The 27,384-nt window shown below is 41.6% G+C and overlaps 2 protein-coding genes across 4 annotated transcripts in view; both read left to right on the top strand.

The window, feature by feature from the left end:
- ZCCHC2 (zinc finger CCHC-type containing 2) overlaps window positions 1–26,331 on the top strand; it is a 66,103-nt gene extending 39,772 nt beyond the window's left edge. Inside the window, exons 8-15 of one of the 3 annotated variants that reach the window (XR_013408276.1) lie at window positions 1,250–1,307; window positions 3,654–3,789; window positions 5,206–5,270; window positions 5,635–5,729; window positions 11,050–11,178; window positions 14,955–16,448; window positions 17,426–17,566; window positions 24,040–26,331. Coding sequence is in view for 2 of the 3 variants with exons in the window: in XM_015122147.3 (XP_014977633.3) it covers window positions 1,250–1,307; window positions 3,654–3,789; window positions 5,206–5,270; window positions 5,635–5,729; window positions 11,050–11,178; window positions 14,955–16,448; window positions 17,426–17,493 (2,045 nt within the window). In the remaining variant the exon portion in view is untranslated. Of the gene's footprint in view, window positions 1–1,249; window positions 1,308–3,653; window positions 3,790–5,205; window positions 5,271–5,634; window positions 5,730–11,049; window positions 11,179–14,954; window positions 16,449–17,425; window positions 19,493–24,039 lie in introns of those variants that run through there. The other 2 variants (XM_077975088.1, XM_015122147.3) reach the window with 2 other exon arrangements.
- On the top strand, window positions 24,241–26,331 carry LOC144336452 (uncharacterized). The gene has a single exon (XM_077975089.1). The coding sequence runs from the start codon at window positions 24,241–24,243 to the stop codon at window positions 24,730–24,732; it is 492 nt and encodes a 163-aa protein (XP_077831215.1). The 3' UTR covers window positions 24,733–26,331.
- Window positions 26,332–27,384: the final 1,053 nt, after the last annotated feature.

The raw sequence follows: 27,384 nt of genomic DNA, 5'->3' as shown, positions 1-27,384 counted from the left end.
ACAGGTCCTTGAGGCAGCATTGTTTGCAAGGGCAAATACCAGCAAATTGCATGAACAATTTCAAATGTTAATAAAGTTATAAATAAATATAATGTCTTTGTACTAGGTAGCAATTAAAATAAAGGATATTTATAGTACAGTTGGCTCTCCATCTCTGCGTTGGTGGGTTTAACCAACTGTGAGCTGAAAGTATTTGGGGGAAAAAATTCTTTTTATTGTCATTATTCTCTAAACTATATAGGGTAACAACGATTTGGATAGCGTTTACATTGTATTAGGTATTATAAGTAATCTAGAGATGATTTAAAGTATACAGGAGGATGTGCATACATTACATGCAAATACTGAAGGACAGTTGTGTATTGAAACATGTAACAGCTAATGTGTTTATGATCACACATATATGGATAGTTAGAACTTGAACTAGAATGTTTCAACAAGTAAGGTACTAGTTAGTCTCTAGAGAGATGAGGGGGGAATGGAATGGAGGAAGACTTCAGTCATTCCTGTGATACTCTGTTTCTTTTTTTTTTTTTTTTTTTTGAGACGGAGTCTCGCTCTGTCGCCCAGGCTGGAGTGCAGTGGCCGGATCTCAGCTCACTGCAAGCTCCGCCTCCCGGGTTCACGCCATTCTCCTGCCTCAGCCTCCCGAGTAGCTGGGACTACAGGCGCCCGCCACCTTGCCCGGCTAGTTTTTTGTATTTTTTTTAGTAGAGACGGGGTTTCACCGTGTTAGCCAGGATGGTCTCGATCTCCCGACCTCGTGATCCGCCCGTCTCGGCCTCCCAAAGTGCTGGGATTACAGGCTTGAGCCACCGCGCCCGGCCGATACTCTGTTTCTTAAAAGAGGCAAATATGGAGCAGTCTGGAGGGTGGTGTACCTGGGCATTTGTTATATTAACAAATACAGGTTTGAATGTTTGAAACTCTTCATTTTTTAATGGTTAAAAAGTTCTATCTGAAATTGGATGTTTTAGTTTTGTAGGGACATGCTCATAATAGACTTTCATAGTTTTGAACAAGATTGATTTGCTCTTAGGTGGAAGACATTTGAGAGGATATAAAAGGTAATTCGGAGTTTACTGTGTTTTTGAAAAATTTGCTTAAGATATCTTCTTTGTTGAGAAATGCTTAGAAGTGCTTCATACAGTCTGTCACCAGTGGTTATGATCATACAGACTAGTAGCATCCTACTGTTGGTTTTTGCTGCAGCATTTAATTTAGTAAGTTACTTTTTCCTCTCTCCTAGATGTATTGCAGCACACCATAATCCACAAGAAGCATACTGGGAAAAATCCCATTGTGAAGTAAGTATCCTTTTTCTAAAACAAAAAGTGCTTTGGTACATTTTAATTAAATTTCTGATGTATTTGGCTATAATTCTGTCATTTTGCTATTTGCTTTTTATTTCTCCACTTTTTCTGTTTCCTTTTCTCACTTTTTTTTTTTTTTTTGCCTCCTTTTGAGTTGTTTTTCGTCTCTACTTTTTTTTCCCCTGTTAGCCTTGATAGTTTTACAATGTTTTTAAATTCTTCTAGTGGTTACCCTAGAGATTATATTACGTATCTTTGACTTATTAAAGTGGGATATTTGTGCTTGTACTGGTCCCAAACAATTTGAGGACCTTAGATTACTGTAACATCATTTATTTCCCCCTAACTTGTAAGCCATGGCTGTCATACATTTTAATTCTCTGTATAATTTTAAACCCCATGAAACCTTTTTGTAGTGTTTGTGTACTCATTCCTTCCTGTGTCTCTGAGCATCCACCTGTGATCATTTTCCTTCCAACTGAAGAACACTTGAGTATTTCCTATAGTCACATCAGCCAGTGATGAATGTACTTACATTTTTATCTGGAAAAAAATGTTTATTTTGCCTTCATTTTTAAAAGATACTCTTGCCACATGTGGGATTCTAATTGGGCAGTTATTTTCCATGAGCTTTTTGAAAGTATAGCTTCCTCATCTTCTGGTTCTCCCTTTATTTCCTTGCATCTTATTCTCTCTGCTCACCTCCAGTTTCTCCTGCAGATCACATAAAGCCATCTGTGTGATTTCTGACTCATACCATGTTAGCACTCTGCTCCTCAAGTAGGAGCCGTGACTTTCCATGTTCCGCCTCAGGGCCTTGGCTGCTCACAGAGGAGGCTGCCTCAATCCTTTTTGGGTCTGTCATTCTGGGAGGGACCAGAGGCTCGGAGCTGCTGATGCTTCCAGCCTCCACTGTGGACTCTTCATTGCAGTCCTTTGCCATTTCATTCTCTCCACTCCCTTGCTCCTGCTTTTTGGGATCTTTTCACAAATAAACTCTGTTATTCTGGAGTCTTCATTTGAGAGGAACTCACACTTAAGTCATCTGACATCCAGAGTTTCAATCGGTCTTACTGCTGCTCTTTTGAAGATAATATGCATTTCCCTCTGGTTGCTTTTAAGGTTTTGTTGTTGTCTGGTTTTCAGCAGTTTTCCTAGCTTCCTTTGCATGAATTCTTGAATCTGTAGCTTGATGTCTTTTGATTTTAGAAAACTAGCTTTTACTTCTTCAAATATTTCTTCTCCGCTTTTCTCTTGTTCCCTCTTCCAAGACTTCAAATCCTTGTATGTTAGATTTTTCACCATGTCCCATTTTTTGTCTGTTTGTTTGTTTGTTTTTTGAGATGGACTCTTGCTCTGTCATCCAGGCTGGAGTGAAGTGGCACGGTCTCAGCTCAGTGCAACCCTCCGCCTCCCGGGTTCACGTGATTCTCCTGCTTCAGCCTCCCAAGTACCTGGGACTACAGGTGCCTGTCATCACACCTGGCTAAATTTTTTTGTATTTTTAGTAGAGACCGAGTTTCACTATGTTGGCCAGGATGGGGTCTTGAACTGCTGACTTCAGGTGATTCACCCGCCTCAGCCTCCCAAAGTGCTGGGATTATAGATGTGAGCCACCGTGCCTTGCCATCTCATGTCTTTTAAGCCTTTTTTTGTTTTTCACATTTTTTTCACTCAGTGCTTTAATCTGTTTTCTTCTGACCAATGTTTTCTTCATTGGTTTTCTTCATCTGTTTCCTGTTGACTAATTTTCTCCATCTATTTCCCATTTGTTGAGTTTGTAATATTAGTTTATTGTGTAGTTCTATAATTTACATTTTTTTTTCTTCTCCAAATTTCTCTTCCAAAATCCTCAGTATTATATTTGTCAACCGTGTTAAGCACTGAAAGCATCTGAAAGTCCATGTCCAATAAGTTTATCATCTGAATTCTGCTGGGGCCTATTTCTCTTGTCTGTTTCTTTGGTTTTTTGTTCTCATTATCCTGTCCCTTCATGTACTCAGTTACTTAAGTACTCATGACAGCAGTGCTCTCAAGATGCGGATTGTGTAAGCCTCTCTGTCCCAACTGTAATAAGCAGTGTATGATGATCACCATCACGCAGTGTCTAAAAGCAGAGTGTGCAGCTGTTACTACTCTTTTTAGAGACAGGTATTAATGATAAATAGATGTGTAGTGGTTTATTTCTCATAGTATACTTTTTTTTCTTAGACCTATCAGGCATTCTGTGAAGAAACTAATGTATTGAAAAAAGGGTTACTGTAACTTCTTCATTGAAATGAAATAGCAGGTTACTATTGAGGGCAGATTTTCACACTTTCAGAAACTTTTCTTTGGCAGCAATATTGGTACAAGTTGTTCTCCACTGGATGGGCTTACCATGCAATATTCTGAACAGAATGGAATTGTGGATTGGAGGAAGCAAAGCTGTACCACCATTCAGCACCCAGAGCACTGTGTGACCTCAGCTGACCAGGTGTGTGGGGAGTTTGTTTTGGACCTATATAGTTAAAGCATTGCTACTCTACAAGAAAATAATTAAGTTCTGTAAGCTTTCAGTCAGATAGTAATCTGGTAAGAAGAAATGAAGGAATGTTTAAGTTTTAGACTTTATATATGATCTAAGCTCTTCTGAGACTTGAAAATGTGTATTTAGATAACTTTTATCGCTTGTGTAAGATTAGTACACTTTAATATGACACCTTGCCAGGCACCATGGGTCCCGCTTCTAATCCCAGCACTTTGGGAGGCTAAGGCAGGAGGATTGCTTGAAGCCACACATTTGACCAGACTCGGCAACATGGTGAAACCCTATCTGTATAAAAAATTTAAAAATTAGCTGAGTGTGGCAGTGCACACCTGTAATCTCAGCTACTCGGTAGGCTGAGGCAGGAGGATCACCTGAGCCCAGGAGTTCAAGGCTGCTGTGAGCCATGATCACACCACTGCACTTCTGCCTGGGCAACAGAGTAAGACCCTGTCTCTAAAAAATAAATTTAAAACAAAATAAAAATTTTAAAAATAATACCTTCACTGTTTAACAAGGTGTACGTTAGATTGTTATGCCAAAATTTTTTGGTCTTGAAAGAATTGAAAGAAGGATTCACATTTCAATCACTGCCTTGCTATTTGGATGTAAATTTTCCAACTGACCTTTCTTCATGAATATCTGGGTCAGTTTACTGACACTTCAGAATGCATTAGGAGATGTTTGCTTTCTTAAGATTTGGGTGTGATCAGAGAGCAGAATGCTCTTAAGTATGTTTAGTGTCATGGCCTCACAGGTCCCTATGTATATGTTACAAGTATGGAATGAAACTTCTGTCTAGAAAATTGGTTCATTAACCTGATGTTGTTTCTGGCCAACGCTCAGATCCAAATGTTAACTCTTCTTGGAATGTGTTTTTATGCATTAACGCATATTCTGAGAAATTGTAAATAGTTTCAGTCATAATTAAGGACCTATTTTCAAAGCTCCTCTGAGTTTACTTTCTCTCTCGCACTCCAGTACCTGCACCCTCTCTTCTTAGAGTTGACATAATTAAGTGTTGGCAGTTTTATCGAATTGTACTTTAATAGAAGTAAACCTACAGCAAGTGCCAGTCACTTCGTTGTGTTTCATTTTATAGTCAGAAAAAAGAATGTAGGTCCATTTTAAAAGAAAAATAGAAAACAATATTGTATTAATCATGAGGAAAATATATAAGTAATTGTCACAGAATATGTAAATTTTAGTGGTTCAGGTGGGAAACTTCAAAAATAGGTTGGAAATCAACACTTGTTAGAATATACAACTGAGAATTTATCATTTTAATGTTTATTATCAGAGTAAAAATGTCAGTATGGTTTAGGTTTAGCTTTTGTCTGATTTGTCTTTTTTTCTTTCTGCTAGCATTCTGCTGAAAAACGGAGTTTATCTTCAATAAATAAGAAGAAAGGAAAGCCACAAACAGAAAAGTAGGTTCAATTTAAGGAAAGACAGCATATAGCCTTTGATAATAGGCCTGTTTAGTTTATGATAGTATACAACATAGTATTTTTTTAGTTAGTTTTCTTTATATTTTTAATTCTGGGTTTTACTCTTTTGATTCAAAATATTAATATATGCAGGTGATAAAGCTACTGTCAAATATTGCATTCAGTTTGGAGGGGTAAAACTCTCAGAACTTTACTGAAGGGCGAATCTTAATTGTATGTAGATTATTCCTTACTAAAAAAAATTAACTCTAAAGAATCTTGAAGGGAATTTGGTCAATACTGTACTGAATGTGTTTGGTAGATAACCTTATAAAAATGTTGGCAATGTGTTCATTTGGTTTAGGGAGAAAATTAAGAAAACTGACAACAGATTGAATAGTAGAATAAATGGTATTAGACTCTCCACTCCTCAGCATGCCCATGGTGGTGCTGTGAAAGGTAAGAAGATTATTTTTGTTTCAAATACCCCTCACCTAAATATATTCAGCATGATACTTACTGTATTAATAGATACTGAGCTGTCATGTCAAATCCTATTACTATTAATTTTACCTTGTGTTGATATGTACAGCAATTTCCAAATTAAACAGTTGCGAAATCAGTAGAGTTAATTTAGGGAATACATACCAGCCAGGGGGTGAAGATTGCCTTTGCCTCTGTTATTCTCACCTGCCTCTCCCTTCTGGCAGCAGGAGTCTCCCAGGTTGTCCTTTTCCAGCCAGTCCCGACTCAGGAGACATTTCCCAAGGCCATGGGGGATCTCTCCTGTGGCTTTGCCAGTCATTCATGAGAGTGTTTTTATGTAAAGTCATTTTTTAGAATACTGTTGACTTCTTCATGATTTAATAACCATCCTTTACGAAGGTTTATGAGGCTTTAAGGGAATGTCAACCCTCAAATTTTTGTTATGCTAGATTGATATGGCTTCCATTTACCCACCATTATATTAAGGTTCCTTTATTTTTAGGTTCAAGATTCATTTGACTTGAGAAGTGCCCTTCTATAGCTTCATTGATTTTGTTTATCTTTACTATTAATTTTAACGATTAAAAAAGAATAAGAGCACGCAGACCTCTAGAAAAATGTTTTATCCCTGGATGCCCCTGACACATTTATGTAGTGATCCCACAAATGTGATATTTTAATTTAAATGTTATTCTAATATTAGTACATTCAGTTGTGATGTAATACGAATAACCAGAATCAATTTCTTAAAAGTTTTGAGTATGTTTTTAAACTGTATATTTGTATAGAAAGACTGAATAGTGATGAAAGAAAAATGGTTACCTTTCGAATCTAAAATCATCTGGGCCAGACACGGTGGCTCACACCTATAATCCCAGCACTTTGAGAGGCCAAGGTGAGCGAATCACCTGAGGTCAGGAGCTCAGGACCAGCCTGGCCAACATGATGAAATCCTGTCTCTACTAAATATACAAAAATTAACTGGGCGTGGTGGTGGGCGCCTGTAATCCCAGCTACTGGGGAGGCTAAGGCAGGAGAGTTGCCTGAACCCGGGAAGTGGAGGTTGCAGTGAGCCAAGACTGCGCCATTGCACTCCAGCCTGGGCAACAAGAGTGAAACTCCATCTCAAAAAATAATAATAAATTAAAAAATAACATCATCTGGCCAACTCATTGAATCACTGGAAGTGGGGGTAAAATAACATGGACAAAACCCATCTTGTTTGTAGAAGGATCGTGTAACACTTTACTGTCGCTGAGGTTCCCTCTGGTGGTGATGGCAGCATAACGGAGGAGGAAAACACTAAATGCGGAAGATAGAAGTCTGTCGGTGGACATTTGGAGATTGATTCTGACGGCCCTCCCTGTCTCTGTTCCTTCTCTTTCTAGTTCATTTTCCATATTGCTGCCATGTTTGTTTTCTAAAATACCATTTTCTGAATGAAATTCCTGCCCTCCATAAGATCACTCTGTCTCTTGTCTCACAGTGTTTGGGAACTACTGCTCACTAAAGAAGTTTGCAGCTGTTTTTTCTGTATTAGCCCATTTCCAGAGGAGAAGCACATGGACTTTGGTCAGAGACAGCTATGGGTTTGAGTGTTGTGCTCCCCCAGTTTTTTAAGCATGCAACCTCTCTGACGCGTTTGTTTGCTCATTTGTAAAACAGGAGTAATGCTTGCTTGAGCAGATTGTAGGAATTACATGTAAAAACATGAAGAGCATTTTCCTAGTTCCAAGTACCTAGATGTTCAGTGCAGCAATTTAGTTCCTTTTCCCTGTTGTAATAAATTAGAGGGAAACATACGTTGTATAGGTTAAGAACTTTGTAACAGCATCACAAACTCTCATTCATTTTTTTCCTTAATTTTCAAGTATTATGAAAATAACCTCAGCATATTTAAGTTCAGTTTTATCTATTTTCTCCTCTGTATCTGTCACCGATTTGTATGTATTTTCATTTATAGAATGACTGTGAATGAAATATTTTTTGTACAGCTTGTCTCATTGATGTCGAATGCAGCACAGATATATGCCAATTCCAACTTTTAAAAAAACCCTTGGTGTATTAATTTTTCTTTGAAATATTAAGGCACCAAGGAAGAATTGTCTTTAAGCATTCAGTAAACTCAGTACGTGCGCAAGGATTTTTCTATGGAACAATAGCTCATGTCATAAATTGGAGAGACATTGTCTTGAAGCTGAAAATACTGAGTCTTTCAGGTTGTTTGGATCTTTAAATAATAATACGTTTTAGCTTAAGATTTGTATTTTACTTCTTAAAAGTTTATTATTTTATTTATTTATTTATTTTTGAGATGGAGTCTCGCTGTGTCCCCGAGGCTGGAGTGCAGTGGTGCGATCTCGGCTCACTGCAAGCTCCACCTCCCGGGTTCACGCCATTCTCCTGCCTCAGCCTCCCAAGCAGCTGGGACTACAGGCTCCCACCACCATGCCCGGCTAATTTTTTTGTGTGTTTTTACATAACATAAATAGAGACAGGGTTTCACTGTGTTAGCCAAGTTGATCTCTATCTCCTGATCTCGTGATCCGCCCACCTCAGCCTCCCAAAGTGCTGGGATTACAGGTGTGAGCCACTGCGCCCAGCCTAAAAGTTTATTATTAAATGTAAATTTTAACTTCTGTTTTGAGTTATGTTATGTTATACAGTTATGTAGCTTAGAATTTCAAAAGGAAACAAAGATGGCGCTCAGCCCTCCTCCGTGCTGGCTCCTGCCACGACGCAGTCAGTGCCATCAGTTGTCTGTGTTGTTGGAGTGTCTTTTCTGTTAAAACCCAAGCTTTCTGTCTGTCTTCTGAAGAGGTGCGTATAGAGCGTTAAGAATGCTCACCTTGGCCAGGCACGGTGGCTCACGCCTGTAATCCCAGCACTTCGGAGGCCAGGGCCGCTGGATCACTTGAGGTCAGGAGTTTGAGACCAGCCCGGCCACCATGGTGAAACCCTGTCTCTACTAAAAATATAAAAATTAGCGAGGTGTGGTGGCGCACACTTGTAGTCCCAGCTACTCGGGAGACTGAGGCAGGAGAATCACTTGAACTCGGGACGTGGAGGTTGCAGAGAGCCGAGATTGCGCCACTGCACTCCAGCCGGGGCAACAGAATGAGACTCCGTCTCAAAAAAAAAAAAAAAAAAAAAAATGCCCATCATTGTAGTTTATTGCCCAGTGTTTCTTCCACCCCACTCTTCTATTGCCAATTGTGGCACCAAAAAGTCTAGAGGGAAATGAGATGGTTGATCTCTCAGTTTCTTGTAAAAGATTTAGGTCTCTAGCTTCCTTTAATATCGCAGGTGAAATATGTGGTTCTATTGCCTATGATTTATCTAAATGGGTCTTAACTCTGTAACAGACTTCTGTTGTTTATAATTACCAGTAACCGGTATTTTTAGTGTTAGAATAGTGGTTTCTGTTTTAAATTTTGTTTTTGTCGTCTTTATTATGTACAAGACCCTTTATCATTGAGACATGACAAATTCAAAGTTTGTATGTCTTTTTAAAAGGGCAATTTGTGGAGTATCCTTTTTCATAATTGGTCTGGCTTCACTTTCCACATCCCCTGAATCTCTAGAGGATCACATAATTTCTGATTATTAAAGTTCTTGAGGTATTACACAATTCTGAAGTACCTTCTGAATTATCAAAAAAAGATTGTTTAGTATAGATTTAGATTTATGTATTCAGTTCTTTGGAAGCTGCGGTTTTGTATGTGGCAGTTGATTAGAATATTCACCAGCTTGCACAGTGTAAATAAAAATAGTTTTGTAAATTACACCCTTTGGAGAGGTAGCTGCTTTTTTTAAAAACATACTCTGAAATTTGCTCTTTGAACTGTAGTCTACTGTAGTTTCACTGTCTGTGTTTTGATGAACGCTACCCCGAGGTTCCTTTCCAGTCCATTTCTAGTTTGAGAATATCCCCAAATCTTTGATTCTCTTGATCTTGGATTGTTCATTTTGTTATATGCTGGTTGAGATATTTATATGCAAGACTTCCATGCAAGTTCTATAGGTTTCATCATTAGTCCAATTTAATGACAACTTGTTTGGCCACTATGGTCCATTAGTTTGTCTTCAAGCAGCCATTGGTGTTGACTTGCATCCCTTTAGTCGCCTTACTGATGGGTCATTCAGGGCCTATTACTGTGTAGGTTTCCTCCATGTTACTTTTCTGTGAAATTATTACTTGCCTATGAACTCCTCTGCCACTTTCCTTGTAGACTCATATGATTTTGTGCAGTTTTCCCTTGGAAGTTTGACATTTATTACTCAGAAGGAATTTAGCAACATCAGCATTCCTAATGACTTTATTTTTCTTCAATATTCATCTCACATTTGCGTGACTGAGCTAATCTAGCTCATGTTTAACAGTTTTAGCGCTGTTACAAGTTTATCCCAGCCAAAAGCCACAGGTTAGCCGCCTGAATTGCTCATTATGCAAATTGTGCCTTTTCTCTGACACATATTTTGCCCAGGCAATTAATATGCGTTATCTTTTACTGGTTCTACCGGTTGCCACAGAAATGATTCAGTAATCTACAGTTCTTAAGAGCCCTCTGGAATCCCTGATTTGGGGATTTATATACCAAAGATATGTTGAATACTTGCTGTAAGGCAGAATTATGCTAGCTACTGGGTTTACAGAGATAAGATAATATTTCCCTAAGTCAGGGGCACTATAGGAAAAAAAAAATCCACAGTGTGTATCTCTTGTCCAATACTAGATACAACAATAGTCCCTCCTTATGTGCTCAAAACAGATACAGCTAGTTGGTCATGGCAGGTCCTGTCACCACCTCATACTACCTTAGTATAAGCTTGAACTTGGCAGAACTCAAGATATTACTCAGTCTACTAGATGGGAAGCATTTTATTATTTTAAATACTCCAAGTAATTTTTATTGAGTAGGCATTTTGGCAGCCCTTTTCTTGAATTCTTTTAAAGAATGAATATTCCAGCAAGCTCTGAGGAGTTAAAATATCTAGACTTAGAAAGTAGCTCAAAGTGATATTGGACAGACCCTGCAACCAACCTTAACTCTTTTTTTCTTTGAAGTCAGTAAGAATGACTTATTCTGTGCATTGTTTTAAAAATATATTTATCAAGCATTATCTATTAAAATTATAATTTAATCAGTTTATATCAAGGACAAGCTTTTTTAGATGATTGTGGGGAAACTGAAGAAAATATTTAGAGCTAAAATTAATTTCTAATGATTTAACTTAGAAATTAATTTAAAATGACTTAATATGATTTTTTTAACAGTGTTGTTATTTTTAGATGTGAATTTGGACATTGGCTCTGGACATGACACATGTGGAGAAACATCTTCAGAGAGTTACAGTTCTCCATCTAGTCCCCGACACGATGGAAGAGAAAGTTTTGAAAGTGAAGAAGAGAAAGACAGAGGTTTGCTCTTTGAAATGGGAGTATTGTTGGCATGGCGAGGGTGGGGGAGTGGAGGGAAATGTGTGTTGTTTCTTCATGTCAAAGTCAAACAAGGAATTTTATGATCCTATAAATGCCATTAACTGATTTTAAATGTAAAATTGATATAAAGGGCATCTTATAGATAATTGCCTTAGAAATTTCTAGCAATGTTGATTTGGTAAACATATTTCACTGCATATGAAGTTAAATAGGATGAAGACAGGATCATAATGAGGTAGAGTTAGTGCAGAAAGAAGGAAAATGCGTGTGTTGTTAGATGCATATGTATGTTTATGCTCTTGACATCCTCTCGATTGACCCTTTTACCATTTTAGGATATCCTTTGTCTCTACTAACAATTTTTGTCTTAAAGTCTATTTTGTCTGATAATAGTATAGTCAATCCAGCATTTTTCTAGGTACTGCTTGCACAGTGTTTCGTTTTCTATCCTTTTACTTTAAACCTATTTGTTGTGTCTTTAAATACAAAATTTGTCTGTTGTAGACAACATATAGTTAGATTATGGTTTTTTATTCATTCTGCCGATCTCTGCTATTTGTCCATTTACATTTAATGTAATTACTAATAAGGTAGGTTTTACATCTGCCATTTTGTTGTTTTCTCTGTGTATTATGTCTTCAGTTCCTCCGTGCACAGAGGCTTAAAATCAGCTAGCAGTGATTGCTTAGGGCCTTCTCAGGTCTGCCTTGGGAGGGCATATAACTATAGGCGTGAGCAAAACCTTTTAGGTTCCCAGGAATATATTAAAGCTTTTTGAAGCCTCCTGTAACCATCTTATTCCCCAGTTTTTCATTTTAAGTTTTCTGGTTAGCTCTTCTTAGCCCCAGCTAGTATACATCGTTAAACAGTTGCTTCTGACTAATTATGACAAATGTCCTGTGGGTAAGAGGCTATAACGCAGAGTGAGCACTCGCTGCCGGACAGTCAAATGGTGACAGTTTGGTGGTGGGGCTTTTGGGGAACTCCAGACCCATACTCCTAATGGCTGCTGGGTTTTGTAGCTACTACTGAAGAGAGAGAGTGTTTGCACTGATTTCAGAAATTGAGGGACAAGTCATTTACAGGTCTGTTTTAGAGCTGGAGAAAGGGGGAGTGGAAGTAGGACAAGGAGAAAATGCCTTGAGGTTTTCTGTTCTTACAGATTGAGCTATTTTTCTTGAATAAACACTTCTCAGAGTGTTGTAAGCCTTTAATTTCCAGAATTTTGAAAAAGTTGGTTATTTGACAGTTTTTGCTAGGGTTTTCCTTGCTTTTATGAAAGAGTGGCTTATTAGAGGTCTTATTCTACCATTCTGGTCTGGAGGTGAGGTCTCCTTTAAAATGTGTATGTTGAATGCATGATGACAACATCTGATTGGTAACACCTTGGTTACAAGGTGGACTCATGCTGGTGGGCAGTATCAGGTTACTTCTCGTGGTCCACCTACAGATTAAGATTCTTACCACATGTTGTTTCAGCCAAGTGTGGTTTCTTCCTGGACAGTCTGCAGCTCTCTGGGACCTTAGCTTCTTTTTGTGTTGTGGTATCAGGCTGTGTCTTAGGGAGCTATGCTATGGTGTTGCTACATCACATACAATTAAAGTCAGTCTTTACTTTGCAGTGACTTTGTAGTCATACCAAATGTAGCATAGTTACTGTACCACCAGTTCTTCTAACCTGAGGCAACACTGTACTTCTGATCTGCAGTTTCCTTGTGAAAGAAAAAAAAAATGAAAACTACCTTTCACCGAGCTATTGTGAAGCTTAAATGAGAGGATTTTTTTGTTCTTCTTTTTTTTTTTTTTTTTAAATTTATGAGACAGAGTCTTGCTGTGTTGCCCAGGCTGGTCTTGGACTCCTGGCTCAAGTGATCCTCCTACCTTGGCCTCCCAAAACGTTGAGATTATAAGCATGAGCCACTGTGCCCAGCATTAAATGAGAGGATTTTTATGCCTTACCTAGAATAGACAAACTTTTTCAGTATGTTTCATTGTACATTTATGCTTGATTCTCTAGGATGTGCAGGTGAGTCAGTGGCTCACACTGCAGATTTGGCCTTGTTGTCTGAAGTGTTAGTTTACATCTGTACACTTGGGTAATGGCAGCATCCCTCTTCTGCCATCAAATAGCATAAGTTGGAGGCCTGTGTTGAGGAACTTGGCTTTTTTCAAATAGGCTGTTACTGAATATGAAAGAACGGCTTAGGGCTGTCTTCACCCAAGGAAAATATCCATTATGGTAGAGAGCTTTGATCATTTTTAGAATTCTCAGTGGATGAAAAGGCTACTTTGAAAAGAGTGTGGGTGGCTTTGCTGTTGCTCTCCTGGGTAGTGATGGTATTCTGTTTGAGGCTTTACACTTTCCCAAATCAGTGCACAAAAGGGCGAGACATGTCCCAACATGTCTAGAGGAGTCTCAGGATGCTTAGAAAACCGATTGGGAACATTAAAAATCATGAGGCCATTTGCTATTAAACACGTAGAAATTTAACTGACTTCTTTAAAAATGTTTCTGCTTTTAGACTTAACATTTTTATCTTTGATTCTGCACTGGTGTGATGATACAGATACAATGCCTTCAATAAGTTAGGATTTGGGGATAGTTTTTATTTTGCAAAGTTTAGCAAGAAATACCCCAATTATTAATATATTAAGGGAAGTTTATGCTAGAACCATTCACTCTTTGAGTTTCTTCTAATATAAATTAAAACAATTGAATTAGTAACACTTGATATGCTTGTGTCAGTAAGTAGCTTTCATTTAATCTTTCTTCAGGAAGATGAATTTGTTTTTAGTGTTCTGTTTGAAAACTTTTTAACATCTTAAGCTGAATATAGCCAGTTCGTACCTTAATGAATACAAATATTTTAAGTACCTAGTGCAATTCAGCTTATCCATACAAGCAGAAAGATTTTTAAATAGGCACTACATTCTAATGGAATGGTCTGTGTATACATCAACACAGTGTCTGGGTCTATGATGTTTAAACATTGTGAATCAGATTTTATCCTTGTCCCCTTTATACCAAAAGTCAGGACATCCCCTGAAGGCTAGGTCAACACTATTTCTGTACACAGGCGTAAGCTGATGCAGGAGTAGTAGCCGATGCAGTGTTGTTTGTATTTGCTGTTTTGATTTTGGAGAAATTGCCACACTCTCCTATTCCTCTGTTTCTTGTGTTCTAGCATATTTGTTTTATGATTAATAGTAGCTTTAAATTTTCCTCCCCCATTGAAATATTTAGTATTAAGAATATTGACTCCATTCTAAAAAAACAAAACCTTTTCTGTTCCGTACCTCTAGATATTTGAGTTAAATATTGTCTTGACTGAGCTTCTTGAAATTATATCATTTATCTGAGACAAATTGAAGAACTTGGGTTGGCAGTGCAGAATAAAAACCAAGTGGATTGCCTGAAGTTTATTAAGGTTAAGAGTGTCTGATGCTGTTCTCAGAACAAAGGTGGTGGTACATAAATCTCTGTGCTTTATACTGCGTTTCATTCAGTCTCCAACTCACCTTTTACGTTTTGTTTTTCTGTTTATATCCCCGTATTTTTAAAATAAAGCATTGATCTAATGATGACCCATAGGAAGCCAAAAGTTAAAGGGAGGTCAGCTTGGACAGTCAGGAGACATCACAGAGGGACACTTTCCAAACTTGACTGACTTTTGAGACATACTTAATGTTTATTTCTAGCAAGAAAGATGGGAGTTATGCTCGTGTTAATATCTCTTTATGTTTGCTTTCTTTAGACACAGACAGCAATTCTGAGGATTCTGGGAATCCATCAACAACTAGGTTTACAGGTTATGGTTCCGTCAACCAGACTGTCACTGTCAAGCCACCTGTTCAGATTGCTCCACTGGGAAATGAGAATGGAAACCTTTTAGAAGATCCCTTAAACTCACCCAAGTATCAGCATATTTCTTTTATGCCAACTTTACACTGTGTCATGCACAATGGTGCCCAGAAGTCTGACGTCGTCGTTCCTGCACCCAAACCCACTGATGGCAAAACCATAGGGATGCTTGTTCCTAGTCCTGTTGCTATTTCTGCAATAAGAGAGTCCGCAAATTCAACCCCCGTTGGAATACTAGGGCCAGCAGCTTCCACTGCAGAATCAGAAAAGCACCTCGAGTTACTGGCTTCCCCTTTACCTATTCCATCAACCTTCCTTCCACATAGTAGTACTCCCGCTTTGCATCTAACAGTTCAGAGGCTAAAGTTGCCACCACCACAGGGATCTTCTGAGAGCTGCACAGTTAACATCCCACAACAGCCACCCGGAAGTCTGAGCATCGGATCACCAAACACTGCCTTTATTCCTATCCATAACCCAGGTAGTTTCCCAGGCTCTCCTGTTGCTACCACGGACCCCATCACAAAATCTGCATCCCAAGTGGTAGGACTCAATCAAATGGTGCCTCAAATTGAGGGAAACACAGGGACAGTCCCTCAGCCTACCAATGTGAAGGTAGTTCTTCCAGCAGCTGGCCTCTCAGCTGCTCAGCCACCAGCTTCCTACCCCTTACCGGGCTCTCCCCTTGCTGCCGGCGTGTTACCCAGCCAGAACTCCAGTGTGCTCAGCACAGCAGCAACTTCTCCCCAGCCAGCGAGCGCAGGCATCAGCCAGGCCCAGGCAACTGTACCTCCCGCGGTTCCTACCCACACCCCAGGCCCTGCCCCGAGCCCGAGCCCTGCCTTGACACACAGTACCGCGCAGAGTGACAGCACGTCTTACATCAGTGCTGTGGGGAACACGAACGCTAATGGGACAGTAGGGCCACCACAGCAGATGGGCTCGGGTCCTTGTGGTTCTTGTGGGCGAAGGTGCAGCTGTGGGACCAATGGAAACCTTCAGCTAAATAGTTACTATTATCCTAATCCAATGCCTGGACCAATGTACCGAGTCCCTTCATTCTTTACTCTGCCATCCATTTGCAATGGCAGCTACCTCAACCAAGCACATCAGAGCAATGGAAACCAACTTCCTTTTTTTCTGCCTCAGACTCCATATGCAAATGGACTGGTACATGACCCAGTCATGGGGAGCCAAGCCAACTATGGCATGCAGCAGATGGCAGGATTTGGGAGATTCTATCCTGTATATCCAGCACCTAATGTAGTTGCCAACACCAGTGGTTCGGGGCCCAAGAAGAACGGGAATGTCTCATGTTACAATTGCGGTGTAAGCGGACACTATGCACAGGACTGTAAGCAGTCGTCCATGGAGGCCAATCAACAAGGTAATCACAGTAACTCCCAGAGGACTTGCTTTTGAGTTGACCCGTTTCTCCTTCCTTTCCTTATTGATCATGGGATTCTGTCGTAGCAGAAAGATCTGTTTGTGTTTTCATTTATGGATATTGTGTTTTCAGTGACAGATCATAAAATGCAACTGGAAAAACCTAGTGTAGACCCAGGTCACACAGAGCACAAGGAAGTTCAGAGGAATTCAGTTTCTAATTAAGGAATAAACTCTAAAGGCCCTTTTGAAGGAGTGTGATGGGAATTTGCATTCTGTAATGTTAAATCTCTTGCTTGCAGCACCTTTTTTTTTTTTTTAAGCTACAATCCTGTTACATAGAGTAAGCAAAATTTTTAAATATTGAAAACCTAGGAAGTAATCTAGTCATCTGACATTAGGTTTTGAGTAACTATTTAGTATATCTGCATAACCAGATGCCTCAGGCCTATCTCCCCATGCTGCCCTTTTCCTTCCCAGCAAAAGTTTAAAAAAAAAACCAAAAACAAGGTCCAAGATTCTGTTGCATTTTACAGGAACAAAATAGTTCAGCACTATTTTGATTTGAGAGTAAAGGAATTTGAACGAAGTTTAATATTACTACCACCAGAAAGAAGAAAATGGTCATACCTGTGTTTGAATAAGATACCAAATTTTGTGTCGACTTCAAACTGTTATTTTCACATGCATTTGGCCTTTGTCGTTTTGCCAAATCTTACCCAGAAACAAAAAAAGTCTTAAATTGGGAATGTATTTACTTGGCATTCTTAAAGAAAGAGAAGTTTGATAGCTTTTAGATTGAATTCAAAGCACAAACTTTACATTGCTTCTTAAAGTGAGCGGATTGGCCATTTGGAGTGGCACTAGAGCTGACGAAGGTGCCTTGTGGAGAGCATGTCCGTGTGATAGCTTGTACATAGTGGTTTGTGATGACGTTTCCTTGTAAGCGGTGACTTAGTTCTGTCTTTCCCATTTTAGGCACTTACAGACTGAGATACGCACCTCCCCTCCCCCCTTCTAATGATACGTTGGATTCTGCAGACTGAAACGAGTAAAGCTTGCCTACTTAATACACTCAAGTGTGGGGAGTCATGGGGTGTGGAGGGGAGGAAAGGAAAGGTATTTTGTTTCTTTGTCTATACATTTCCTAGATTTCTATGCAGTTGGGATTTTTCATTTCTCTTGTACCAATGTCCAAAACAAGAAAGAATGCAATGCTTTTGAGCCTCTGGTCTCCTGGTTCAACAACAGGCTTCTATGTATGATACATGTAATTTAAACCCTCAGACAGACTATCGAAAGGAAAATGTTGGTGCGTGCTTTTTTTTTACACTGAATACTTGCTGTGTGCAATGTTTACTGAATCTTTAAAACTGTGTATTTGACCTTTTTTTTTTTTTACAACACTGGTGACAGTCATATGGTTTTGAAAAAAGAATTTTGCTTCTTCCCAGCTTTTCTCACTTTCACCCTAAACGACACTTTCCTCCCCAGCCAGCCTCACTCTGCCCCTGGCCCGCAGCAGGAACAGCCAGCAGTGCATTCACCCCACTTTTGTAAACTGCTCTGCGTATCAACCAAGAGCAGAATGTTTCACCCTAATCTTATGGGAGGAATCAAACTCCCAAAATAGTGTGTATATATGTAATAAACAGTGTCACGTAAATACATATATGCAGTGCTTGTTGTCCAAATAAAAATGAAAATAAGTGGAAGAGAGAGGAAGAAGTTAAACCATATGAAACTGAAAAAATATGACGTACGAAATGGACAAAAAGCTTTTTCTGAAACCAACTTTTTACTTCCATCATCCTTTTTTAGCCTGTTGCTTCAGAGAGACACAAAGTGAACACACTGGTGTGAATGTCGCTCTCTGTGTGCTTGTGTTTGTAATGGAAGTCTACAGCCAGTTTTACTTGTCTACCACCGTGTTGTGCTCAAAGAGACACTACTTGAGTAACGATTTCTTCTTTCCCTATACCAGCTGTTACAGTGTTACGTTGTGTTTAAAATGTGTATGGTTTATTGCAATCTGAACAGAGCTATGGGTTTCTACCATGTCAGGTTATTTGTTCCCTGTCTCTCGTAGCAAAGTCACTTTTATAACAGTTTACCACTATGCTTGATTATAATGTGAAAGACTGAATTCTGAGTGTGTTAAGATGGTATTAATCATGTCGGTGTCATGTCACTAAGTTTAATGCTGCTGTTTTTAAAAAAGAAAAGTTTTTTTAAAAAGCCAATCTATGTACTAAATTGCTTCCAGGTAATTTTTGATTTCCTAAAGTGCACTGAGGTTATCTGGAAGATTGGTTGTATTTTTTGGTGACTGCTGCATTCATCAGCAATGAACAGCTTCCACTGTATAGTCCTAGGGGTAAGGGGTTGGGGGTTTCATTTTCCATTCCTCAGCACAGAGCAGAAATGATGGATTTTTGTTGTGTAGAGTCACGTTGGTATGCAGCAGAGGAACGTCAACATTTGGTCTTGTTTCAGAAGCCTAACAGATTGCTAGACAAGAGAAAAAACTTGAAGAAAAAAGAAGCTTAATTTCATGCTTCATAAGTAGCATTTATATTTATAGCACCAATGTACATTTTGAAACTTTCTTTCAGGGGTGGGAGTTATGGGGAAGGGGTGGGTGTGAAGGGGTAGATGAAAGCTTTAATTTAGAAAGAAAGTTGGAGTAAAGGAAATTATTTTGATTAAATATATTTTATTTGATCTGGGTATTTTTGGACCACATTATTAAATTAATTGTTAAGCTGCAGTTGAGTTGTTCAAGTGAGAGTTTTGATAAGCCACGTATGGGCCGCATTGTGAATCACTTGCCAGTTGTACTTTATGGAGCTTATTTTATGATTTAAAATACTGTACTGTACATAGGAGGTATGTTACCTTCTCCTTATTTGTATGTTTACCATATACTTTGATATTTGAAATGTTATGTACTGGAAAGGCCACTTATATTTCTAGAACAGATTGGATTTTATGCAACCTTTTTTCCTTGAATTAACAGCAATAAAAAAATGAAAAACAGCTTAAGAATTGTGCCTCATTGTAAATTTTGTAAAAGTGGAGATAGGACATCATACATGGTGATTTTTTTTTTAAATTGTATTTATGTATGTAATTATCTTGGGGTCAGAATCAACCCATTTCCCTGCAGGGTGGGCAGTGAATCCCAAAGTTATTTACCATCTGGGTGTTCTTCAGTTCTTCCCCCAGATAACTTCTTTGTTTCTGAGACGGGGTCTTGCTCTGTCGCCCAGGTTGGAGTGCAGTGGTGCGATCTCAGCTCACTGCAAACTCCACCTCCCCGGGTTCAAGCGATTCTCCTGCCTCAGCCTCCTGAGTAGCTGAGATTACAGGTGTGCACCACCATGCCCAGCTAACTTTTGTATTTTTAGTAGAAACGGGGTTTCACCATGTTGGCCAGGCTGGTCTTGAACTCCTGACCTCAAGTGATCTGCCTGCCTCTGCCTCCCAAAGTGGTGGGATTACAGGCGTGAGCCACCGTTCCCAGCCTCCCAAATAACTTTATATAGAGGTCATCTGCGTGACCACTAGAGAAAGGGGGACTGTACTCCGTGAGTTGAGTGCTCGGCTGCGTGCCAAAGGTTATGGTAGCAATGAGGCAGAGTCCTTGTCAACCTTGAGCTTGTGTTTCCAGTTTAGGCCTTTACCCACCAAAAGTGTAAAGGACTCATTACTTTATCAACTTTGTTAGTGTGATTTTTTTTAACCAGGCCCCTCTCTCAGAATAATATGTATTATTTTTTATTTCATTGCTTATCTCGGCTATAATCCAGGCTCAAAGTTTTTAAGCAGTCGGTAGTTTGTAAGAGACGGTTGGGGGCCTGTGTGTGTTGCTCCACACCACCCTTGCAGCAGTCCCGGTGGCCAGCACCGTCCTGGGCCTCGGCCGTTCGTCAGGAGCCCACTAATGACTCTGCACTCTGGATCCAATTGGGTGGGCAGTGAGTTTGAAATGATTATAAATTCCCTGATTGTTTGCAGGGCACCAACTTTCCTTTTCAGCCAACAAATAATGCACCTATAGGTAACGTGTAAATCATGAACCCAGATTCACATTCACTAGCATGTCCCGTATCCTTAGCTATGCCTCCCTCTCCTTCCCCCACTACACTAAGGTAACCACTGCTCTAGATTGTGTTAGTCGTGTGTGTGTGTGTGTGTGTGTGTGTGAGAGAGAGTTTCGCTCTTGTCACCCAGGCTGGAGTGCAATGGCGTGATCTTGATTCACTGCAACCTCCACCTCCTGGGTTCAAGCGATTCTCCTGCCTCAGCCTCCCGAATAGCTGAGATTACAGGCATCCACCACCGCGCCCAGCCATTTTTTTTTTGTATTTTTAGTAGAGAAGGGGTTTCACTATGTTGGCCAGGCTGGTCTTGAACTCCTAACCTCAGTTGATCCACCCACCTCGGCCTCCCAAAGTGCTGGGATTACAGGTGTGAGCCACTGCACCCGGCCTTGTGTTAGTCTTTTCCTTTTTTGTTTCCCCGCACACTGCTCCTAAATACAGTTTCTTTTTGCTTTTCTTGAGCTTTATAAGGATATCCTTTTGTGCCTAGTCTTCTGTGCCTGGCTCTGTTTATCTGATTTTGTGATTGTGATGTTATGTTCTTATATTTATTCATTTTCCCTACATTATAATAGTCTCATTTTGAGGAAGAATGTAATTTCTCCATTCTGTTGTGGACATTTGGGTGGTTTTAAATTTTTTCTGTTACAAACAAGGCTGCTGGGAACATTGTTGTCCCTGGTTCGTGTGTACACGAGTCCTCTAGGGCATCAAGCTGGGAGTGCAGCGGCTGGGGTTTAGGACATGCAGGTATTCAGTTTGCCAAGATTTGCAGTATTGTTTTCCAAGTGATTTACACTCGCACCAGCAATGTAGTAGGGACCCCTGAATGGGTATCCAGACCCCCTCCCGAGATGGTGTCAGTGCTGTGGAAGGTGGGGTAGACCCTCCCGAGATGGTGTCACAGCGCTGTGGAAGGCGGGGTGGGGGATGCATTTGCAACCTAGGTCTTTGCATCTAGAAAGAGCCCCAGGGTGGGGTCAGCGTGGAGAGTCACCTTGGGGAAGGGGACGCAGGCTGGGCAGGAACAAAAATGACAGCAGTGTGTGGCTGGGGATGTGGGGGAAGGAGATACAGCCATAGCAGAGGGAAAATCATAAAGGAGTTTCAAGCTTTGTGGGTACAGTAGGTAAAATGGGATCAGACTGGAGAATCTGGAGTTGGTTGAATGAAAAATGGGAAGTTTCCAAGTTTTGAATAGAGGGAAAACACACTGGCAATGGTATTTGAGGAAATCCTCAGGTGGTTAAGGAAAGAGAGCCTGGAGGCTGAAAGACGGGTTAGGCATGGCCAGGAGGACCCGAGACTAAGGTGTTGGCCGTAGGAAGGCCCTTTTAGAAAGGGATGGAAGAGACAGGTAGAAGGAACCTTGATGCTCTGAACTTTATTTTCCCTAGATGTAAAATGAGAATGTCTCTTTCAAATTACGTTTCAGTGGCCGGGCACAGTGGCTCACTCCTGTAATCCCAACACTTTGGGAGGCCAAGGTGGGTGGATCACTTAAGGTCAGGAGTTTGAGACCAGCGCGACCAATATGTTGAAACCCCGTCTCTACTAAAAACAAAAACTTAGCTGGGCATGGTGGCGAGTGCCTGTAGTCCCAGCTACTCAGGAGGCTGAGGTGGGAGAATCGCTTGAACCCGGGAGGCGGAGGTTGCAGTGAGCCGAGATCACACCGCTGCACTCCAGCCTGGGTGACAGACTACATCTCAAATAAATAAATAATGGCTCTGAAGGTTAAATAATCTATGGGAAAGGTCTGACATAATAAATAATCTATAAACTATGGGAAAGGTCTGGCACTGAGAAGCCACTCAAATTCTAGTTGAATTCAATTTTGATGAACAGGGAGATCGCAATACTATTTTAAGAGACAGGGCCAGCCAGGCACAGTGGCTCACACCTGTAATCCCAATACTTCAGGAGGCCAAGGCCTCGGGCAGATCGCTTGAGCCCAAGAATTCAAGACCAGCCTGAGCAGCATGACGAAACCCCATCTCTACAAAAAAATACAAAAACTAGCTGGTTGTGGTGGTCTATGCCTGTAGTCCCAGCTACTCGGGAGGCAGGGGCAGGAGGTTCGCTTGAGCCCAGCAGGCAGAGTCTGCAGTGAACCAAGATCATGCCACTGCACTCCAACCTGGGTGATGGAGTGAGACCGTGTCTTTTTTTTCCTTAATAAAAGGGAAAATGTGGAGGAGAACAGGTTTGGGTAGGAGTTATGGCAGTGATTCTTTGGATGGTGAGGAACCTAGCAAACATAGCTCTTCATTAGACTAAGATTAGTTAATTTTGCTCTATGCACTGATAAAGGATATAGAAGCTATTCCTTGCCCTCACAGATTAAACCTAGTTGGAGAGCTTGCCAGTTAATGGTACGTATGGACTGTACAGACGTGCCGAGTTGTACAGCCATGATTATTCAGTACCAAAGTAAAAGTTCATGGCAAGGCAAATCTACATTTCATTTTTTATGTAAGCACTAAGAATCGAATGTTTCTGAGAAGGCTCCAGAGATGACAAAGCACGGTGTGAAATACCTGTTTTCTGAAGGTTTTGCTGAGCACCTAGTACTCAGCAGCACCATCCATTTGGGCTTGGAAGACACCGTTTTCAGTTCTCCATACTGATTACAAAAGCATTCTAAGGGTGAAGGCAGTGAGACCCTATGGAGGCAAGCTGTGACAATGGTTCCACCCCATGACACTCCCATAATCTTACAAGAAGAAAGAAAAAATACCCCCCTCCACCCAACCCCACCCCACCAAGAGGGCTCGCTGATTTCCAGAGCAGTGAGTTTTGAGGTGTGAGACATGAAGTAAAGAAAGGGGATCCCTGTCTGGAAATGTGGTCACAACATCTCTACGCCTTCCTCTCCTTAGGGGGCAAGACCAGCTGTTAAAGGATGAGGGGCTCTGGGGTCCCAGGGCTGAGAGGCAGGTGTCAGCTCGGGGCGGAGGGAGCTGGAGTGCCCTCACCCCTTCAGATGACCCTGTGCAGAGAGAGGACAGGCCAGGGCGGGCAACCTTGTCTTTCCCTGGATGCTCGTTGACATACTGGCTTTGCACAGGGTGCATTCCTAAGGTCAGTCTATTACTGCTGCTTACAGCTGTTGTGCCTGTCCATGCAAAATTTACCTAATTCCTCAATGCTGTCCTCTGTTGTAAACCCCCTGAATTGGAACATGGGTGCACATCACCTGAGCTCTGTGTGTGTATGCAAATGTTTATCAATTGTGGGAGCTTTGGAATTTGGGGGGTTTGGGGCTTCCTCTTGTCTGTTCTGTAATGGGGGGGCACATCACACGTGTGGGGACCAGAGACCTTTCCTTCACGCAGTCACCTCCACCTGCAGAGAATGCGGGCCGTGGTCACCAGAAGCCCTCAATCCCATGATCTTGTTTTGCTCTTTGAAATGTGGCGGTGGGAGTTGTGGCGAGGTGGGGGGTTGGGTGGTTCTTCATTGTTTTTCTTTTTCCTCTTGCAGTTCCAATTTGAGCCGCTGTGAAAAAGGCCTCCAGCAGCCTCTCAGCAGAAGAGATTGCTCATTGGAACGCAATGCCACCTGGTGGGGGACGAGGACAGTGCGAGCAAGCAGGTGTTACTTCCTACTGACCTCATTTAGAGAACATTAAAAGTAAGAGAGAGAACATTTGGGGTTGTAAGCCTGTGCCCAAAACCTTAAAGAATGCAGGCAGCTGGCCATAAAAGCGACTTGAGCAATGCCCTCATTCAGCCGTCGAAATCTCAGTTCGTGTGTAAGCACTTTAAAGTTTCCTCTGCACTTTTCCTGTGTTCATTTGGTCATCACAGCTGTGAAGTGGGCTGGGAATTTTTCCCCTCGTTTTATGGGAGAGGAATTTTGGGTTCAGCGAGACGAAGTGCTGCAGACTGGCCCATGATGACGCTCAGGCCTCTGCTTGAAGTTGGTGCTCACTTCCCGGCACCACGTCCTGCCCCCACAGGTGCTTCTGGCAAGGAACTGTGTAAGATGATAGGAAGCCACAGGCGGGATGGCCGTGTGCTTTCTGGTCTAAGGAGGGCTGGACCAGGTCGTGGGCACACGTGGAACACACACCACGTCCTATCCCATAGCGAGGCCTCTTTCATGTGGCTCTCGAAGGATTTGAGGACACGGGAGGGTGAAAAGTTTCCAGAGAGAAATATTCAGGACTTTTAGAACTAGGCTTTCAAAAGCATTTGCCTGTCAGATAAATTCAGGTGGCATCAGTGCAGATTTTAAATGTGTACAGATACCCCCACTCGCACACTGAGTTGTGCTTCACTCAAGTTTTGTGCACGGAGTATTCCATTAGATCTAATGAAGCAGTGGGGCAAGCAGAAAGGAGAGGTGACTACTGATGTTTTTAAAGCTCTGACAGTCACGTATAGATTGTCCCAAGTACCCCTTCGGCCTGCTGCCCCCAAGACACTCCGAAGGCAAAGATGGATGGTGACAAAGTAACCTGCACACAGAAACAAGAACAGTCACCCCCCACCCCAACAAGCCCTGCTGAAAGTGAAGAATGCCACCAGGCTGCCTGGCAGTTACTGAGTGCTTATTCCTGCTAGCCTACTGGACTCACATCGTATTTGTTACATGGTAACTTAACTGTACCTTCCATGCCTTCACAAAATCAATTGTACAAGAGAAGGCACCCACCACAGTCCATGTGACCTTTCTCAGTCTGATTTACATAGTGGGGATGGTGACACTCGCTTTGTAGAGTGGTTGCACAGATTGAACCTGGCAAACAGACATAAAGCACTCAATGTCTGACACATAGTGAGCTCTCAAGAAGTTTGTCATGCAGGTGACACTTGAATGCCCAGTATGGGCCATACATCATCAGCTCATTTCAACCCCCACAGCCCTGTGAGGGAGGAACTCCGCCCCATTTTACAGTTAGGGAAATTGAGGCACAAAGGCTAAGAGTTGGTATTTAAGGACACAGAACGATCGGGTGATGGTGAGCCCAGGCAGTGTGGCGACAAGGTTGCTGCCCCACGCCGCCTCTGTTTCGTGGGTATGTCGGTGTGAGGTGCAGGCAGCCCTGCATTGGCATTCAGCAGGCAGGACTCCCGGGCAGGCTCTTCTGTGAACACTCATGGGCCACCAGCCCTTTCTAGAGCTTTCCTTTTTTTTTTTTTTACTTGAAAGCTACGTGAATGGTTGGTAAATTGGTGTAAAAATGGAACTAAGTCTTAATCTCGAAAGTTCCGTTCAGTTCTAAAATTCTGTGAATTGAAGCCTACTTTCTCACTTTAAATGATTATTGGGTTTCCAGTTCTTTTATCTTTACGCTTTCTGATTGAAGTGATTTGAAGTTCTTATTCTGTGTGTTGGGGAGCACAACCCGTCACAGCGTGGCGGTGGGATGGGAGACCGACGTTCGGCCGGCCGGTCACTAGGGGGCAGCATCGCACGGGGCTGGCTGTCTCTGGCCTTAGGGAGCAGTTTCTGCCCCTCCTGCTCGTCAGAAAATCTCTGCCTCCTCTCTGCTTGCATGTGTAAAGTTTTCATTTTCTGGGGCTTTTTAGTCAAAAAAATAAAGCTGTATGACTTAGTGCCGAAGGATATGAGTTAGGCGTAGCTCTCAGGTTGCCAGCATAAACCAAGGGGCATCAACCTACCACCCACAAGCTAAGAATGGTGTTTGCATCTTGACATGGTTGAAAAAGGAAAAAGAATGTTTAATGACACGTGAAAATCACATGAAATTCAAATTTCAATGTCTGCAAATAAAGTGCATTAGCACATGGTCCTCTTGCTTCTCTACATGTTGTCTGTGGGTGCTTTGTCTTATCTCAGCAAAGTGGAATAACTGGGACGGAGGCGCTATGGCCCTCGAAGCCTAAAATATTTGCCGTCTGTCCCTTACAGAAAAAGCTTGCCATAATGAAGAAAGATGCACTTCTTATTATCTTGAAGGTCCTGATTTTCTGGGAGGAGGCGCTCGTGCCCTCCTTTTCGGGCTCTGCTTTCTTGGCACAGTCAGTAGTGTCTGGCGCTTAAGAAGGCACAGAGGCTAAGAGTGGGTGAAGTGAGCCCAGGCAGTGTGCGGCACTGAGCGCTTAGGAAGTTGCTGGCTCTTGTGCACAGTCATTCAGCAAGTCTTGGCTGGGAGCTCAGCCTAGCGAGAGGCGTCCTAGCACCAAGGATCAGAAAGAATGGAGAGGGGAATGGGGGAAGGATTTTTCCAAGGGCGTATTTTAGTTGAGACAAGAAGGAAGAAGTGAGATTTTCCTTAGTGAAGAGGTGAGAGATGGCAAAGGAAACAGCATCGCCCAAGGTGCTTCTGGGAAGAGTGACTAATGGAGAGCGCGCTGGGTGGGGGAATGAAAGACTCCAGGTCCTGCTGCGGGAGCTGGGAGGCGGGGTGGCCCGGAGACAGGCGGGACAGGCAGGGGCTGAAGGCCCCCGCTTAACCGCAGGAGGGAGCCAGGAGAAGTGGATCTGAGGGAAACCTCCCCTGTACACAGGCTGCATTGGTGGTGCCTGAGGGCATCTGGAAGACCGCGGTTGAGAGTGGTTGTTGGGTCACTTGCAGCAGTCCCCATGGGCTTCAGTGAAAAGACAGACTCCTTGACTCTCCCTCTTCCCAAACACATTCCTACAGAGTGGAAGTTCCAGAGAAAACACAGCCATCAAAGAAGGTTGAAAGTGAGAATTAGAGACACTGGAGAAGATCAAGAGAATGGGCAAAAAAAAAAAAAAAAAATCAATAAAAGATTTCAAGAATGAAATGGCTGTTGTGGTGACATGCATTAGAGATAAAGAATTATTCCACGGGGTCACTGAAGCTAAGAAAACAGGTGTTGGGGGATGGGG

Source organism: Macaca mulatta, chromosome 18 (assembly GCF_049350105.2).
Source record: "Macaca mulatta isolate MMU2019108-1 chromosome 18, T2T-MMU8v2.0, whole genome shotgun sequence".
NCBI classification, from domain to species: domain Eukaryota; kingdom Metazoa; phylum Chordata; class Mammalia; order Primates; family Cercopithecidae; genus Macaca; species Macaca mulatta.
This window is presented reverse-complemented; position numbering and strand designations above follow the sequence as displayed.